The sequence below is a fragment of the Gnatocerus cornutus genome, chromosome 2 (genome assembly GCF_029298725.1).
Source record: "Gnatocerus cornutus isolate USDA-ARS CGAHR chromosome 2, icGnaCorn1.1, whole genome shotgun sequence".
NCBI classification, from domain to species: Eukaryota; Metazoa; Arthropoda; class Insecta; order Coleoptera; family Tenebrionidae; genus Gnatocerus; species Gnatocerus cornutus.
This window is the reverse complement of record NC_142234.1, coordinates 9,372,601-9,390,883: the sequence shown is the minus strand read 5'-3', so window position 1 is coordinate 9,390,883 and position 18,283 is coordinate 9,372,601. Positions and strand designations below refer to the sequence as shown.

The following is an 18,283-nucleotide window of genomic DNA, read 5'->3' as shown; positions in this document are numbered from 1 at the left end:
AAATTCAAATTTTTTGAAAAAATATAACTTTTTAACTCGGGATGAGAAAATGTCTATCTGTCGTAGTACCGCAAATATAGCCAATTGAAAGAGAACCAATTATAAAATTAAGTCAGTATTGTCTGGGTCTTAATTCTGTATATTTTCGAACGTTAATTTATTATACATTTATTCTAGTCCTCGGTCACTTCAGCTGATGGCTCTTCGGCCTGCTCCTCTTCTATTTCCGCCTGCTCGCTCTGAAGACCATGTTGGAGCTGCTCCAAATTCGCCTGGAGATGCTTGATCTGTTGCTGAAACTCCGCGTATTTGTTCTGCAAGCCTTTCTCCCTCTCCGTCTGTCGGTTGACGTCCTCCGTCAAAGACTGTATCCTCCTCGGCAACGCTGCTTTTTCTTGTTCCTGTAAAAACTTGAACGTGTTGAGCTCTAAATTAGCTTGGTCTAACTGCTCGAAGTAGTCCTGGAGCTGCTTGATTAAAGCCTGCGCTCTGGATTGGTACCCTCCCGTGAGAATTTTCAATTTCTTTTCCATTTTTGCTGCTTTCTTGGCCTCACGCGCCATGTGCGATCTATTCTGCTCGAGTCTCTTCTCGGCGGATTCTAAGCGTTCTTTTTTGCTGACGAGGTTGGCACGGGTGTACTTGTTGAGGTTTGGGACGAAGAGAACTTGACCGAGACATTCCTCCCAGACTTGAGTGTAGGCTTCGATGGGGAGCTCTCCATGGCCCATGCCGTACTTGACGATCTCCATCTCGCGTTTTAGTAACTGTTTTGCAAAACCGAGTTCGTCGGATTTGAAGTTTTGGTAAGGATGTTGCTCCAGGAATGCCAACTGTTGTGCTTGCGAAATAGCAGATCGCTTCGTTTGTGTGGGAACAGGATTCTTGAGGTTGTCGTATTGAAGCATAGTCACCATCTCGTTTTTGATTAGTTCTTCGGCCCGTTGAAGGTCGGTAAGAGAGTGGCTCTCATTGACTGGTCTTAACACTGCAAGATTCACATCTTGGGGTCTCGGAAGAGTCCTTTGAATGACTTGGGAACGCAGTGCGAGTTCTCTAGCGGCTTTCGCTTTCAGTTCTTCTTGTAATCTCGCGTCGACGTCAGCTTGGTCTTCGACGGTATCCTCACCGGCTTCTTCCATCTTTTCTTCTTCTTCGTGTTCAGGAACGACGATCTCGTAGTCGTTCTTCGGTGCTGGAAGACTACTCAATCCGAGCCTTAACTGTTCTTTGAGCGTGTTCTGGTAAGAACGGTGTGCTGCTGGAGTTTCTCCAACCTCGAGACCTTCCTCCGGATTTATATTCAACTTGTCTCTAACAGAAGGCGTAAAGTTCCCTTGAACCGCCACAGTTCCGCTCTTGGGTGTCATAAATCCAACACTTCCAGGAGTGTTTGCGCCGTCGCTCCTCGTAGACCTAAATGGAGTCGCGAGTACAGTGTTTGGCGTCGCGACGGTCAATGCTTGGGGCAACACCCCGCTAAAGTCCGAATTGTGCAAGGGAGTGTTCAACCCTCCTTTCAACGGAGTGTCTACATGAGTCAACGCCATGACATTTTGGGCCTCCTGGAGGATTCTATCACTCTGTGGGGCTGGCGTCCTTGGCGTCGCCGCCGCTTGTGGCGTCATGGTATAATCATTAAACAATGCATCAGTGCTCTCCACGCCACTCTCCGCCGCTACTTCCCTCGCAACTTCACTTGCTTTTCCCAACTTAACTACTTGCTGCAACTCATTATCAGAAATCTGCGGCTCTGGAAGAACCAACTTGGAGCGTTTCTTTGCCGGTTCCTGATTCTGTAACATCGCCTGAGGAATATCATTTTCTTTGCGTTGTTTCAGCTTTTGCTTGTCTTTTCTTCGTTCACGTTCTTCTTGTTCGCTGCGCAGCTCCCCGTCGAGATGCTGTTGGCGCATTTTATGGAAATCCGGAGCCATGGGATCAACGAGTTCAGTAGAAGTATCGTAAAACCCGATCGCTGGGCGCTTTTCAAAGGGGATTTCCTCATTATAATCAACCCCACGCTTCTTCTTGCGACGAGAGTTCACTTCAATCCCGGCGGCGCGGAGTTCCCGTCGTTTCTGCAGAGCGGCAAGACGACGCGCTTCTTCGAGTTGTTTCTCGCGGGCTTTTCTCTTCGCTTTCTTGCCCTGGGTGTTGGCCAGACGCGCGCGGGCTTCAGACAACATCTCCAGTTCTGAAAACGAGATTCAATTCAATTTGTAGTTAAATAGTAATGTAATTAATAATGTTACCGTCTTCGTCCATGTCTTTGGGGTCGGGCCTCGCAGGCTTCGTCTCGGGATTCGGGTCGATCTCCCCCGGTTTGAGTTTCCTAGGATCATCAGCGGCATCCTCGCCTTCCTCCTTTCGCTGGGCTTGATCAAGTAAATATTCGTAACGCTCCAAACACTGCGCCGCTGTGCGCCCTATAATGGGGGCTATGGTTCGCCACTGAGTGGGCATGAGTTTAGCCAAATGCAACAACTTCTCGTCTTCTTCTCTGGACCATTCCGTCTTTTTAATACTGGGGTCCAACCATTCAAACCAGCGCGCTTTACACTGTTTAGCCGACTTTCTGTGAAGTAATGAGGCAATGCGAGACCACTGGTTTTTACCATATTTCATAACCGCCGCTTTAAGGATCTCATCCTGGAAGTTTTGGATTAGTTGAGAATAAAAGTGAGGGAGTACAAACCTCGGTGTTGCGCCAAACGCCGCCTTTGATCATAATCCGCGGCATTTTTACAGATTTTAAAGAACTTGGACCACTTAACCTCAAACGCGTCAGACGGACGTTGGGTGGTTGTCAACTTGTCAACACTTTCTGTGAGTTTTGCCAGTTTTGCTACCATTGGCAGCACTTGGTGTGGATCCAGTGGCGTAGAATGTGTGTGCAATATTTTTAAAGAATTTAATTTCAACGTGATTTTAACTATTTGTGAATAACGCGGTTGAAAGGATTCCAACCATGCAGCTCTTTTGTCTTGAAAGTATTTGAATTAACTTTTAAATTGTATATTAGAGAAAGTCACAGATTTGTTTACATTCCAAAGTGAGGTTACATTCTATTTCCTAAATAAACAATTTCTTTTCCTACAATTCTATTAACATAATTAACAATGGCAAAGTAAGTATTTCTTTTTTTTTTCTTTGTTCTATATAAACTATCTCAGAGAAATGGTAATTATATTGGTATATGATACCCAAATGCTCCAAAAAGAAGAGGACGATCCGGCATCTGCTATTTTGTATTTCCACCCCACATGGGTGTCCGATCAACAAAAAACAGCACTGTGTGGTCAATTAATGGGTACAATACACTGCATCAAGAGTGTATTTACAGCCCCTAAAATTGTATCACTTCAGAGTGGAAAATTCTTTGTTAAAGAGTATGGACGATATTTAATGGTCAGTTTAGAACTGTTTTACTAGTCTATGATCTAATTGATAATTTTTCAGGCTGTAGGAACGGACCGAAATATCGCTGATTGGTTATTAGAGCACAGAGCTAACACAATGTCTTCTCTTATTAGTTTTTTCCACCAAGATATTGAAATAATGGCGAAAGTTTACAGCGACAGCTCTAAGCTGTCGGCCAAGCTGTACCAGCTCTTTGAGACTTATTTAAAATACCTATTCTTGGGTGGCAATATCTTTGCTTATAGTCCCTCATTGAAACTCCCCAAGGTAAAACTAGAGTCTATAATACAGAGACTAAGGTTGTATTTCAGAGTGCAAGCAACGTCTTTTTGGAGGCTATTCAAATTTTACAATGTTGTCAAGAACTTAACTATGTAATGGGAGGCGCTCTATTGTACCACAACAAGTATGGTAATAAAACAATGGTAGTCCTGTTGTAACGTATTTTTCAGAGTTGTGGCAACGCAGCTTAGCTCAGACATCACCAAGAGGATAGTTTTGACTGATCCTTATAGAATCAAATGTCCTGCTGAGGCCCCCACAGTTAATTTTGATTTACCCTTGGGGGTTCAGCTGTTGCAGGTGTACATTTCCAGCAAGGAGTATTTCAAGTTGCATGAAGAAGCAACTAGGTGCAGAAATATTTTCCAGTATCTTAGTAGCAAGAGTATTAAAAAAGTAGTGGTCTGTAGATTTATATGTCTTTATTGCTACCGTTCTTTTATAGTTTCAGAGTAAACCAGTAACTTCCAAAGAACCTGTGATGTCAGCCATGAAAAGAGACCAATCTATAATCTTTACGGCAGTTCCGGAAGAGGATTCTGATCATCAACTTATTGTAAAGACTGAGAAACCCAGTGCCCAACAAAATAGACCCAAGTTTTTGAATCTAAAGAATAAAACGACCGATATTGAAAAACCTGAGAAAAAACAAGGCACTTCTTTCCATGGACAAACCAGTGTGTGTTCTACACCTATGACTGACTTAAGTAAAGTCATTCATTCTAAGCCTCTTTCCATCTGCATCAACGCTACAGAACATAAAGAAACAGTTGATGAGAGCGAGCTTCCCTTGGAGCGCCCAAATTTTGAGAACTTTCTAGCCAAGGTGCCATATTTGAAAGTAACGAAAAACTTTTACGATTCTAAGAAATACTTCAGCGTTTTTGACGTTCGTGAGAAACTGAAATCAGTCACCAAAGGCGTTACTATGAAGTACTATGAAGCAGAGTTTAGAGAGAAATACAATAGAAGTAACGACCCGGTGACACCGGAAGAAGTTAGAGTTTTTCGGACCATCACGGATCCTAACTTTCCGATTTTTCGTGCAGATGGTACTGTTGTTTCTCATCCTTTCTATGAAGACTTTTTAACCAATCAAATGAATGAAATCACCACGGAACTCACCAATGAAAAGCCAGATGTTTCACCTTTTGATGACTTCGATTCGAATTTGATTGATTTCGTAAAGAATGTTGCCCCTGTGAAAAAAGTACCTGATAAAGTCGTGGAAAACATAGAATTCTCTAATTTACCGCGATCGAAACACAACAGAGAACACCGGAAATCTCTCACTCTTCCTCTTAAGTCGCTCAGTATGGAAACCAGCGAAGTTATCGCCTCCCCAGTTCGTCGCCACTCCTCCAGTGTTCTCCTTACTCCTCTCATGTCTAAACTCAGCTCATTTACTTTCGACGAGAGGTCTAGTGGTTTCTGCAGTCGCGAAACCACACCAATTTTCACACCAACTCAACAACCTAATTTTCCATTTCCTCTAAAAAAATTGAAGAAAATCGGAGGGGAAGCAAATGATAAATCTCTTCACAAGTGTGTTTTATTTATTTGTGGCCAACAAGATATGGTGGTTACTCTCCTGTTACAAGAAGACGCTTGTGCGTCGTCGGAACTTATCTCGAAACTGGTAGGAGGAGTCTGTGGTAGTTGGGGGAGGTTCCATATTTGTTGTTTCAGTGGGAGATTTGTTCAGAAAATTTGGGAAAATTGGAGAAGCAGCTACATCATTGTCTAGAGACTTATCCTGCTGGAGGGGTCCAAAGTGATAGTGAACCGTATAGTTATTTGTATTTAGATTCAGAATGGGACACGATTCATCGAGGGGGCCCTTGGGGAAGCGCCGAGTTAGGAGCGCTTACTTTCTTCCATAGAGATTTTCAAGAAAAATCGAATTTGGTGGAGATCTTGATGAGGTAAAGTTGTTTTTATTGTTACTTAGCAATTCACTTTGTCAATTTTCTCCAAAATGTTGTCTAACCGAACGCTAAAAATCTTGAATTTCGTTTTCGGCGGCATTTTCTTTATAAGCACCGTGTTGAACGTGACATTCACCACTGTAGCCCTTGATAAGGAGCTCACACGGCACCACCAAATCAACTGGGGCTTCCAAATAATTTTCCTCATGCCCTTTTTACCTTTCATTATTGGTGTAACATTCGAATCTCGCGAACTGTTGTGTCCTTTCCTCATAGTCACCATTTATTCCGGTATCCTCTATATAGTATGCGTGGCCGTGGCGTGTATCTTTAAAATAACTCCATTTAACTCGTTGGAAATGGTGTCAGTTTTTATATTTTTGGCAATATTATCGTTCATCTGCGCAGTATGGATACTATTGTTGTTTCAAAGATACACAAAAATTAAGGAGAAAAAAATCTTAGAGAACGCCGATTTTACAATTACAAGTTATTCAATTCGACGTTTCGGTATATTTTTAGTTGTAATCTTGAGAGTTTTACAATCTTTTTCAGATGTTGTGACGGCGTAATTTATGGGTACCAGTGCGGGAAGTCGGAAGTTTTTTATCATCAGACTGCTAATCCAAACGCCGGTTTACCAACTCCAGCGGATCCTATGAGCAACGTCCCATTAAAAGCTAGAAGGAGGTTGGAGCGGGATCATTCAATAATCCTTCTTTAAAACCAGCAGTATTTACAACATTCTATTAGTGTCGTGCCAAAATGTGTATCCATGGTTGTATTCCAATGTCCCCAGTATTATTTAAGATAGTCAGTGTGAGGTAGATGTTCCTTTATAAGTTTATTTACATTTGTATAAATTAAATAAAATATTTATCATCATTAATTTACATAAATTAGTTGAATAAATTCTTCAATTTTTGTTTGTCCTCTGAATCTTTTTTTTTGATCAAAGCTTTTAGGGCGGATGTTTCCTTTTTAACATCTTCTGATAAAGTAGGGTCGAGTTCTACGACTTTTTTATAGTCTTCAAACGCTTCTCTAGTATTCCACGCGCCTACGTGGGCCTTTGCCCGTCGAAAATAAGCCTTGACATTGTACGGATCTGTTTTCAGAACAGTAGTGCAGTGTTCAATGACTGGGTAAAAGTCCCCTTGAATCAACTTGCACTGAGAAAAATTCAACAACAGAGGAATCTTCATGACATTTAGTTGGTCCCATTCTTCCTCATGAGGTTTTTCCCTGCAATACTGTTTTAGAGCAATCACTTGAATATTAAACTATTTACTTTATCATGAGTTGTTCAATGATACCTATAGCCTTAGCATACTGATTTGAGGCTTCTTCATACTTTTTTTCTTTAAACAATTGATTTCCTTGTTCTTTTAGTTGAGGTACCAACTTCAACTTTTCGTCCTCGTTCATCTGCCATGATTCTTTCTCATAATCTTCTGGTTGTTCAACTTTTACAAGCTCTGGAATTAGACATGGTGATAATGAAGATGCAAGAATACTGACACGTTACCAATGGTAAATTCTAAGTCTTGAGGATCTTTTAGTAGACTGTTTAAGTCATCATAACCCACTCCCTCAGTTTGAATGGTCATTGCACAACAATGACTCTTTCGTTCTTCTCTAGGGAAGTTAACATCTCTCAAAGTTTTTGACACAAATGGATATTGCATCACCAACTAAACATGTTTTTTTTGAAAATGTAGCTTTTCCGTTAATTGCCACTTACGTCTTTTTTCACAGTAAAAGCTGCGACTTCATTTAAAGCCATTTTTTGAACTATCGCTTCCCAAACCTCAAGCTTAAATTTTTTACCCAAAACCAATTCCATTGGATTTCCTTTGCCCATTTTCTTGGAATCATCCAAAAGAGTTTGCTCCTCGTTACATAAACGGGTTTGAAAATGAAAGTGAACCTGAAGAAATACTGTAATTTTGGAAATTAAATAAAATCACAGACCTTTGTTCCATCCTTAAAATTTACAGCCTTGGTGCCAGCGAATAAAGTTTTTTTTTCAATTAAGGGGTCGTCCAAAGTTCCTTGAGGCATAGTTATTCAAAAAATAGATTTATTATAAAGACCTTAGTGCAAAATGAAGATACGATGTTGGAACTTTGTGTTGACGTTTATCAGTTTTTGTTGATAACCTCAAAATGTTTTCCAGTTGAAAATAGCGTTTTAAAAAATTGCGACGAACACTTCAGCTCATTTCACCTCCTATAAAACATTGTTGGTGTTCAGACTTTATTTGGGAGCACAAAACAATGGGCTTTCTAAATTGATTTTAAAAAATCCGCCCTTGAAGGATCTGTGATGTCATGTCGATAAGAATGCTCTCCAATGGGATCGCTAAATTTAGAAAAAACGTGATCATTTTGTGGTATTAGCAGCATAATTGCATTTTTAGATGGACTTAAGCCATAATGCGTCATGTCGTCCAAATTTAGTTGTTATTTGCTTTTAAAATGAATAATAATTTTATGTTTTCAAAATTCGCGCTTAACGTCCATTGACGTCAGTCGTTAGTCGTTAAAACAGATTCCGTAAAAGTAGTGATGTAAACTGCGAATGTAAATACTTTTGAATATAAAAAACGCAACTATTTTGGCGCAAAAACTCGAACTTTAAGGTAATTAGCGCATTTTTCTAATGCCCACAAATAACCCGTACGAGTCTCTCTCTCTCACGGCTTGTATAATTGCTTAATGCGTTCTTAGTTGAGGTTATGTCATTGAATGTTTGTTGTTTTTTAAGGTATAAATCGACACTATGCCTTCGTCAGTTCGACCAAAGGGCTCTGGTAGCGGCACGCGCGCCCCTCCAGTCACTCCAATGTCAGAGCGGCAACAAATGGCCCTCCTAATGCAAATGACATCATCTTCAAACGACGCTGGCTCTCGCAGCCCCAGCAGCTCCAATTCGTCGCGTTCAAGAGACCGAAACGAAAGAGGTGAAACACCATTGCATTTAGCTGCGATTAAAGGCGATGTTGAACAAGTTTGTAAATTATTGGCACATCGGGCTGATCCTAACGCTACTGATTTTGCTGGTAATTTATCGCATTCTCAAAATTTTCTCAGACGCGTGTAGACGTTGCATTTTTTGGGTTTATCTGAATGTGAAACTAACTTATTGACCATCGCAGGTTGGACCCCGTTGCATGAAGCTTGTAATCATGGGTGGTATGAAGTTGCCTTCCGGCTTGTCCAAGCTGGGGCTAACGTCAATGCTAAGGGTCACGAAAACGACACCCCTTTGCACGATGCAGCAATGAACGGCCACATCAAACTGGTCAAGCTTTTGGTGGAAAAGGGGGCTGATATTCATGCAAAGAATTCTAAAGGCAAAACGCCTTTAGATGTGGCCACAACCGCGGTCAATCCTTATTTGCTCAATCCAAATTTGCCTTTACCAGGTTAGTACTCATAAGTTATCATTAATCAAAACATGAGAAAGTGGTGCTGGGTTTGATTTGATTCTGGGAAATTTTGCGCTAATGCGTGGCTTTTGTCACATCGAAACGTCACTTGATTAATGTGGTGTCAAGGTCAGTTGGATTATTTTGAGCTTGGCGAATAAATATTTCCGTTCAGAACAAAGGGAATGCTAATGGCATCGTATTTATTAAAGATTTCTGGTTGTTTTGTTGTCTTAATTCGATGAAATTCAAGTTTGCGATTTTTTTTTACCCTTGAATCAAACATTATGGAAATAGGAATTTAAGTCGTACCAGGTTGATATAGTTGTGCGCAGGCGCTACTTTATATGAGGTGGAATTTTCAATAACATTTTAATTTCATTACAACGAAAAATATAGTAAATCATACTTTGTCATTATAATTGATGTTTTAAAGCCAAGAATTGATTTTCAAAGCGACACAAAGTTTACTTAAAAATGAAAAAAAAAGACAAATGAATGACAGCTGACACTGCCCAAAATTTCATGACCTCTAGTATATAAACAGTATTTAAATTTAGATGCGATAGTTGGCCAAAAACAGAGGCAAGTTTAACAAAAAATATGGATTATGATTATTGTCATAACAATCTAAAGCAGAATAGTTTGTTTTAAAAATTATGGTTTTGACACCTAATGCTTGTATGACAACAAAGAAAAGTTTCAATCATCATTTGTACGGGATTTATGTGAGCTCGACTGTATGTATTAATTTTGTATTGGTTTTAACAGGCGATGTAAAACTTTTGTGAAGTTTTTTTGCTTTTGACAAAGGTGATACATACATAACATAAATGGGTACTAAGAGTACATCCATAGATTTCATAGGTACACAAATAACTAGGAATTTTGGCTTTGTAAATGTTGTAAAATATTTTTTTAGACTACAGCCTATCTTAGATGTTTAAAATTGCCAATTTGTATTGAATAATATTGTAGTTGCGAACTGTCTCTCAATTTTTTATGTCCATGATCGGTATTTTTTTCTGGGATTTTGATTTGATTTCGGTTTTTAACATTGGATCGTTTCCTGAATTTAAATGTAATTTTCTATTAACTAAACTATTTTTCATGGATATTTCGATTACATATACCTTAAAATCATGTGATTTATCTGACATGTTTAAATTTTTGTAATGAAAATGTAACTTTATTACTTCTGTTTTGGTCAATTGTCTTGAGCATATTATTGTGTGGATTGAAATGTTTTGGATTTGCTGTAATGTATTCATGTAACTTGAATAAAATCAAGCTTTTATTTTGTCCCCCATTCAAACAGCCCCTTATTGGGTGAAATAAAATTAATCTCGGTGACAAGTCCGCTCTTTCTCCCTTTGCAGCCCCGCCCGACCCTCTCCGCTCGTGCGTACACGTTTATAAGCGCGGTAGATCTATCCATCCGCTCCGGTGTCGGCGACTCCTCCTCGACTCTACTCCTCGTTCTACACCTCTCTGTCTCCACGGAGAATCGCACCGGGCGGACCAATATCCTCCCATATCCACTCGTGTTATCAGATTCTTGTTTTCTCTTCTTTCGATCTCCTTTTCCACCCATCCCATCCAAGCAAGAAAAGTGGTCACACAAGTGGGCGAACGCCGTCGCGCTCTCCACAAGTCTAACCGGCTCCCTCCCCGAGACCTGAGATGCGTCGTGCATCGCAGACCCATAAAGGTACGTTGCCATCACCGAAAAATCGCGTCGGAGGAGGTATGTGACCGTGATGTGTACGGTGTACGCAACGACCATTTTGTGCGAGGATCATTAGTATGGGTGCGTGCTGGGCACGGTCATGGTACGGACGTTGCCCTTTCTATAGAGGAGGAGCGTCTTTTCTTTTTTCTACGACTCCAAAAAAACTATCACATTCCGTGTTGAAGTGATTCCGTACTTCGACGTGATTTTATCGCTAATTGACTGATTATTAGATTCGGAGTTTTCAATAGCAGTGTTTCGCCGAGTGTTTAACCGAGTGCAAGGGCTAGTTTTTAAAGGGTTCATTTGGACACCCTCGGGATTTACGACTGCACAGAATTTTCGATTTTTGCGTGCCGTTCCTCTTTTAAAAACCAGTAACAGCGATTCTATTTTTAGAAAATTACAAGTAAGCAGTGTTAATTTAGTACAATTTCCGATTGTTATGTTTAAAGTTTAATTCTAACCCTTCGTGCCATTTTACAATTAATATTAATGCATATCATTACAATTGACCCGAATACAGCTGGACTATTTTCGACATGGAAAAATTGCCAGCCGACATGAATGCAAATTATTGCAATATTTTAGACTCGCTCGAATATTTCTCCTCAAATGTTTTGTCCGTCGCACAAGCAACCTCGTTTATTTTTTATTACCTATTATCGTTTACAGCCTTTATCGGCGGTGGCATACCAAAACGTGATTGGTTTGCAAAATATAAGCGGTTTTAAGACTCTTATTAAAAACATTCTGCAATAAAATAATAAACAAAAAATAAATGAACGGTTTTTGTTTTTTCCGATTATTGTTTTGCCTAATCGCTCAAAATACAAATTGTTTTCAAATTTCGATGATAAAGAACTCAAATTGATAACGACGTCAACTTGTATTTCTGTTTTTCGCCAGCAATCTTTACTTTAATTTTTATTGCACAATTGTACAAATATTTACAAAACAAAAAATACAATGTTAGGAGTAATAAAATTAATACATATAACTTCATTTTCTATTTTAGAAAAATCAATACATAATGTATGTATCATTTGTATCAGATTTTTTTGTTTTATCTAATGGGTTTATGTCGTCTTTGCATTTGTATTCCAAAAATCAGCTGTTTTGTTTTCAGATAAATTCTTATAAGAACTTTAGAAAAAAAATCGACGTTATACCAGAGCTCATTACTATCGGTCCACTCATTAAAAAGTTGCCAAAACTTCTTAAATCTGCATTAAAATCATTCTTTTGCAACAAATTTTTAATAAGTTATTGATTAATACACTAAACCTTGACCACGTGTTAACCTTAAAAAAACGGTACATTCAATTTTCCCCTAATTTTCTCCCCAAGGATTTGAAAGCCTGATTTACACCCAACAATTTTCGAAAATTTACACAGGAGATGGACTGATAGGAATGAGCTGCACTTTATATGTGATTGAATTTTTATATCGATGAAATATGTATACATATAATACCATAAAAAATTCAGTAAAAAGTTGAATTGCTATTTTATTTTAGATTAAAAAAGTTTGACAAACACTGAACTGGCGTCCTTTCAATGCCGGGTCATTTAAAACGTGGAAATTGATAACCTGTTCGAATATTGGGTTGTCCTAATTGTCACACACTACTTAATCTTTTGAAAATTAAGAGTAAAAATTTTAATTTTAATATTTTAAGATTGGTGTTTTCAAAAAAATCTGATCAGTTTTGACACTTTGCTCAAGTAATTTAAAATTTAAATCGGCAATTCATTGTCAGTCATTGTTACTTTACAAAAAACGAGATAAATTTCCAAATTTTTACTTTTAGGCACTATCAAAATGGAAAATATGTCAAGAATCAAAAGCTTAGTTATGTTATAATATAAGTTATTATAAATATTAAATATGTAAGATTTGGTTTAGAAACGATGACAACTGAATAATAATTCTGCTTAGGATTCCATATCCCCAAAATCTGCAATAGGCAAGTGCACTATTCTTTTGCCATGTCAAATGTCATCAAAATGAGTAGCGTAATGATCAATGCGTTTTGAAATGTACACTTTTGGTCATAGAGATTTGGACACGATTTTTACAGTACGTTATGTCAAGAAAATCTAATGTAAAGTTGACTTTTCATCGGGAATATAAAGGTCAATTCACATTGGACGGTTATCATTATCCAAATTTCTATATGTATATCTTCTATCTGTATTACCAAAAGTGTAGCTATATTACAATACTAGTGATGTAATGGATTTCATTCCACATTTTTTACATATTGCACATGTGGTGTAATAGATTTCATTCCACATTTTTTACACATTGCACATGTGGTGTAATAGAGTATTTTGCATACATTATAAAGCAGCTCGTAGATAAAAACACAGGTCTTCATTTGAAAGTGTTTTTAATCCGAAACACATATACAATGTCACGACTACCTTCGTGTCAAATTGTCATCTTGCCAAGGTCGTAATACGTCGTTGCTGTTTTCTCACAATAGCGATTCCACCGATAGCAATCAAAATTATAATACATATTGAAATTACCGCTTGTTATTAATTAATTTATTATTAGATTATGACACTAGATGTGAAGGTTAGTTGATTAAATGTCGTAAAATTGTGTTACATATACATATTGTTTCTTTTTATCACCGTGGTAGATTAACAGCTTGTGGGTCACGGAATTCGACAAAATATTGAATTATCCGTGTGAATTCACGTTTCTGGTTGTGGATCTTTATTATAATTTCGCAATTCTTTCTATGTTGCAAACAAGTGGTTTAGATTATTAATTTTTTGTCAGCATTGCGATATTTCGTTTATAAATAAAGTAGATTTTAAAATATGAAGATTTTATCTAGATAAATACAAATACAGTTTTAACTTTGAGAGGAAAATTTTATATTTAAGTAATTTAAGGATCTACGTAGGTGTTATCTTTGAAAAACTGTGATAAGTTCTTGGATATACATATCATGGACAGTAGTTAAAAAAACCAACTGATAGCCGTATCGGAGATTAGGGTAAAATTAATAAAGTAAGCCCGGAAATGAAGCACAGCTCGTTATCGTTGTTGTCAGCTTAGAAACGCGAGATTTATGGTTACCGGTATTTCATTCGCTTCCGTTACTAAATTAAAGGTCCTCGTACATCAACCAAACTTTTAATCGCTACCGCAGTCATGTATTACTACTAATAACTATCATAATTTTCTTTCCCATAGTTTCAAGTTTCTAAAATGTCTGTAAAAATATTTCCTCGCGATAACAATCTTACCGGAATATGTTATGTAGGTAATTATAGTTCGCGCTAATGAGGCGATACACGGTCCAAGGTTGACCCGTTAAAAATGTCACGTACGCCACTGATGTTTATTTTTTTTACAGAATCAACGACATCGACTCGAGTGCAGCCGCGCGTAAGGGATGACAAAAAACTCACATCTGATCTTAACAAATCCAAGCCGACTGAAGAATCAATGGACACCTCAAAGATGTCCACCGCTGAGGACGTATACGAGTTTAAGTCCGTGAAGGAATCAGAACAAGCGCAAGAACAAAAAAGCGACGTTCAAGAACCTAGTAGTGAACCCACCGAGCAACCAGCGGCTTCTACGAGCCAACCAGAAGAAACATCCAAGAGAAATTTCTCAGAAGTAGCCGATCAGAACGAGGACGGGGGCAACGACGATGAAAGTAGAAGAAAAAAACGCAAAGAAGAAGGTAACAAAGACGGTAAAACTCCAACTCCACGAAGCACGAATCAAGGCAAAGGTCAAGGAGGAAAACAGAACGTAGCAGCACAAGGAAAACAATCTTCAGGAGCTGCAAGTAAAGTGACAACTGAGAAGAAAAGCCCTTGTTCGAGTCCCAAACCTGCGAGCAACAGCGACGCGGAACTTGAAGACGGAAAGTCTGATCTCAAAGTTCCTCCACTGAAAATCGTGATTCCGCAAACTGCAGAACAAGAAGGTGGTACCAGCAGAAACGGCAAAAGCAGCTCTCAAAGGACACATCCGTTGCCCTACGTCGTGGCGAGCTCGAACAGTAGCAGCGATTCGAACGACAAAGACATGGCTGCAGGCAGTGTGAGTCCTGATGGAAGCGGAAAAAACGACGATAAGAAAGAAGGCGCTGTTGGACAAACAGAGGAGCAAAGGGGTTCTAGTCATCAGAGGGTTTTGAGAAGTTCACATAGATCGGGGCAACCACAAGGCGCAGATCGTGGAAGTAATAATTCGTCTCCTCAACTTCAGAGATCCCATTCGCCGTCTCCGTCAGCGTCACCAGCGACGCCTTCTAATCAAGGAGAAGTCGTCGTTTCTACTAGTTCAACGACAGGAACGACGTCTAAAGCGGCAGATTCGCAGGTACGGAAAGGTTAAACTCCTGAGGTGTAACTACGTTTTTCTTTTAGGCGACGGTGAGTAATGAGGCTGAACCGACATCTTCATCGTCTACCTCCAGTACAACGACAACAACGACAGCACCGGTGGAGCTCCATCCACGTAAGCGCAAAATGAAACCAAACAAAGAACCGTCGGCTCCACCTCCAGAGCCTCCAGAAGCACCAACCGAGACACAGATTCATCCACATGATCAACCAATAACAAATTGCTATCAGCTGTACTTGAATATAAGAAAACAGGTGAGTTGACGCCACAGGTGGTTGTAAGTTTACCGTTCACGCTATTTCTATTAATTAGATCGATAAACGGCGAAGGGGGCTGTTTCCAGTCCAACCTAAACCCCCACAAGGCTTTAAAGATTACCTAATGAACAGATGCACATACGTCTTAGCAAGCACCGCTCCAACAACCCCTAATATCTCTTATCCTCCAACTTTGCCCGCTCAACTAAAAGATTTATTTACGGAACAAGAAAAAGAAAGATACAGGTTGCGAATGCAGGTGGGTCTTGATTAACCGTAAAACGCCGTGACACCACTTTAATTTTTTAGCATGTTATTGAAAAAGAAAAACTTGTTCTTTCCGTTGAGCAAGAAATCCTACGAGTCCATGGAAGAGCCGCACGTGCGCTGGCAAATCAGTCTCTTCCGTTCTCGGTGTGTACAATTTTACGCGACGAAGAAGTGTATAATTTGATCACACCGGAACAAGAAGAAAAAGATAGGAATGCACGTTCGAGATATAATGGTTGGTGGTATTGCTTTTTGTGGTTTTTATTATCTATGCGTTCTAGGTCGACTTTTCCTGAGTTGGTTGCAGGATGTTGATGACAAATGGGAAAAAATAAAAGAACATATGTTACTGAGGCATCATAACGAAGCGGAATCGTTGCATGCAGTGCAAAAAATGGACTGGGAGTGGAAAATGAAAGAACTAAGTTTGTGTGATAAGAAGACGACGCCATCGATCGATGAACATCATGTGCCCATGGTACATGTTAGTGATGATTTTGATCTCTTACCTGCGTAATTGTGTGATAGGATAACTTAGTTTTAAAGAGAAATAAAGTCTACGTCTTATAAAATGTGGTTGGTAACAATGAAACGCCAAATTAGTAGAATAAAAAATTTATAAAAATACTCTTAGCATATACAAATATACAAAAATAAATAGTTAACAATTTCTCAGTATAAAAGTACAAAAATAGTAAATCGCATAAAATGGCCGATTAAAAGAACCCGGGATTGGTGTGTTCAATAACACATCTCTTGCAATATTTCTTTACCGCTCTGTACCCCTCCAACGTAATCTGGCAATCTTGAATATTCAGTTGCTGCAGTCCTCTACAATAATACGCCACACATTGCACCCCTCTGTCGGTCACGAGATCGCAACTCCTCACACTCAACTTCTTCAAATTGGGACAACTTTCCGCGAGCGCTCTCAATCCAGCATCACTTACATCACACTTTCCTATATCCAATGCACACAATCTCGTACAAGATCTTGCCAAGAAGATGATGGCGTCATCAGAAACAGCCTCGCAACCTCTTGCATTCAAATACCGCAACTTGTAGCACCTTCTAGCGATGACTTTTAACCCCGCATCGCTGACCCGATGACACTTTGCCACCGATAAGTAACGCAAAACTGGCCCCAACTTTCCCAGTTCATACAACCCAAAATCTGTTATATCCACGCAGTCACTGACGCTCAATTCCTTTAAATCCGTGCAGAAACTCGGGACGAACTTCAACCCAGCGTCTGTGATTTGGACACAACGGCGGAGATATAAATGAGTGATTTGGGGGCAGTTGTGGACAATTATGCGTAATCCACTGTCCTGCAGGCCGGCACAATCGGTCAAATCCAAATACTGAAGTTGCAATCGACGCGATGGGTCCAATCCTGGGTTTATGCTGATACAGGAGATTTTAACGCAGCCTGTGACATCGAGATGCTGCAAGTTGGTGCAACGGGAAGCGAGTTCAAAGAGAGCGTTATTGGTGATGGCGGTGCAGCCCTGGAGCTGCAAATGGGTGAGTTCCGGGCAACGACGTGCGAGCATTAGGATACTTTTATCAGAAAGTTTAGCACCATAAGTAACGTGGATCCGTTCCACGCTGGGACACGCGTCGGCTTGGTCACATAGTCTTCGCAAAATTCCTCGTATTGCACGGTCGCCTCGCACATGATCGCCTTCGAGTCGGACTACTCGCCAAAGCGAAGGGACCCACGCGAGAACATTAAATCTGCGACAAACAGTGGCACAAACGCTCAGATCTATGCTTGATAAAAATGAAAAAATTTTTACGATAACTTCGTCACTCAAGCGGTCGAACGAGTTGTTCTTGTTCTGGTGCTTCTTGCCTTTGAAGGCATTGCCTTCAGGGGCTGCAAAAGCTAAAGTGTGGTACCCTTGATCTAGACTTGGACTGGATTTGCCAAGTTTTGTAAAATTGTCGAGCAAGTAATTCGAGGGCGACCTGTAATACTGTTTTGGGGGCTCGCCATAACCCCAATAACCACTTCCCAATGATAAAGGTGACAAATCAAATGAGTTGTTCCTTTTGGTTTGATCTTCTTGTAGATACTGAGTGTGTGGTTGATGATAATATTGGTTACCATTGAAGCTGTCACTTTGATGGAAGCTACAGTTGCGGTCATCTGATGGGTAAACGGCAGTTTCGTCGGAAGAAGTATGACCCAGGTGCACCAATGGGCAACCCCCAGGTTGGGGGGAAAGTCGCTTCATCAGTTGCTGGTTCATAACCAGCGGAATTCGGTTACAAAACCTACAAGAAAACAACATTAGGAGTGGTTATTTGTAGCTAGAAGTGACAATATGCAACCTTCATCTGGAACTTGTTTTGGTTGTGGTGAAGTCACATTGAACACTAGCAGATACAGGAGAACTCATTGTGAGATTTTCATGTGGAAAGCCGTGGTTTTTACGGCAATGGACGGATAATTACGACAATTTGTTACAACTGATATAACCTAAATAAATGTCAAAACTGTCACTGTCATTGACATTTACGGGACTGTTGGGCAAATGTTACTAACCTTTTGACGGTAGGCAA

At 39.7% G+C, this 18,283-nt stretch overlaps 5 protein-coding genes across 7 annotated transcripts; 2 read left to right on the top strand and 3 right to left on the bottom strand.

Moving 5' to 3' along the window:
• Positions 1–118: 118 nt before the first annotated feature.
• Cdc5 (cell division cycle protein 21) lies at positions 119–2,784 on the bottom strand. Its single transcript, XM_088030477.1, has 3 exons — positions 2,699–2,784; positions 2,256–2,652; positions 119–2,197 (listed from the first exon to the last, which is right to left on the bottom strand). The coding sequence occupies exons 1-3, from the start codon at positions 2,741–2,743 to the stop codon at positions 174–176; spliced, it is 2,466 nt and encodes an 821-aa protein (XP_087886603.1). The 5' UTR covers positions 2,744–2,784; the 3' UTR covers positions 119–173.
• A 129-nt stretch (positions 2,785–2,913) lies between these two features.
• On the top strand, positions 2,914–6,364 carry HPS4 (Hermansky-Pudlak syndrome 4 protein). Its single transcript, XM_088030482.1, has 8 exons — positions 2,914–3,130; positions 3,177–3,411; positions 3,463–3,690; positions 3,735–3,829; positions 3,876–4,101; positions 4,151–5,344; positions 5,395–5,630; positions 6,189–6,364. Exons 1-8 carry the CDS (start codon positions 3,123–3,125, stop codon positions 6,355–6,357), a joined length of 2,391 nt encoding a protein of 796 aa, XP_087886608.1. The 5' UTR covers positions 2,914–3,122; the 3' UTR covers positions 6,358–6,364.
• Positions 6,365–6,464: 100 nt separating this feature from the next.
• LOC148178774 (AH receptor-interacting protein) lies at positions 6,465–7,981 on the bottom strand. The gene is made up of 5 exons (XM_088030523.1): positions 7,608–7,981; positions 7,378–7,563; positions 7,162–7,327; positions 6,925–7,111; positions 6,465–6,878 (listed from the first exon to the last, which is right to left on the bottom strand). The coding sequence occupies exons 1-5, from the start codon at positions 7,695–7,697 to the stop codon at positions 6,533–6,535; spliced, it is 975 nt and encodes a 324-aa protein (XP_087886649.1). The 5' UTR covers positions 7,698–7,981; the 3' UTR covers positions 6,465–6,532.
• Positions 7,982–8,157: 176 nt separating this feature from the next.
• Positions 8,158–16,284, top strand: LOC148178773 (uncharacterized). 3 transcript variants are annotated; one of them, XM_088030479.1, is made up of 8 exons: positions 8,158–8,277; positions 8,403–8,598; positions 8,794–9,063; positions 14,179–15,161; positions 15,209–15,439; positions 15,498–15,701; positions 15,752–15,947; positions 15,994–16,284. In XM_088030479.1, exons 2-8 carry the CDS (start codon positions 8,418–8,420, stop codon positions 16,227–16,229), a joined length of 2,301 nt encoding a protein of 766 aa, XP_087886605.1. In that variant the 5' UTR covers positions 8,158–8,277; positions 8,403–8,417; the 3' UTR covers positions 16,230–16,284. The 3 variants fall into 3 exon arrangements, with proteins under 3 accessions (XP_087886605.1, XP_087886604.1, XP_087886607.1); XM_088030478.1 differs by having other exon boundaries at positions 8,403–8,697; XM_088030481.1 differs by lacking the exon at positions 8,794–9,063.
• Positions 16,285–16,311: 27 nt separating this feature from the next.
• On the bottom strand, positions 16,312–18,243 carry LOC148178772 (uncharacterized). The gene is made up of 2 exons (XM_088030505.1): positions 18,053–18,243; positions 16,312–17,995 (listed from the first exon to the last, which is right to left on the bottom strand). The coding sequence occupies exon 2, from the start codon at positions 17,968–17,970 to the stop codon at positions 16,429–16,431; it is 1,542 nt and encodes a 513-aa protein (XP_087886631.1). The 5' UTR covers positions 17,971–17,995; positions 18,053–18,243; the 3' UTR covers positions 16,312–16,428.
• Positions 18,244–18,283: the final 40 nt, after the last annotated feature.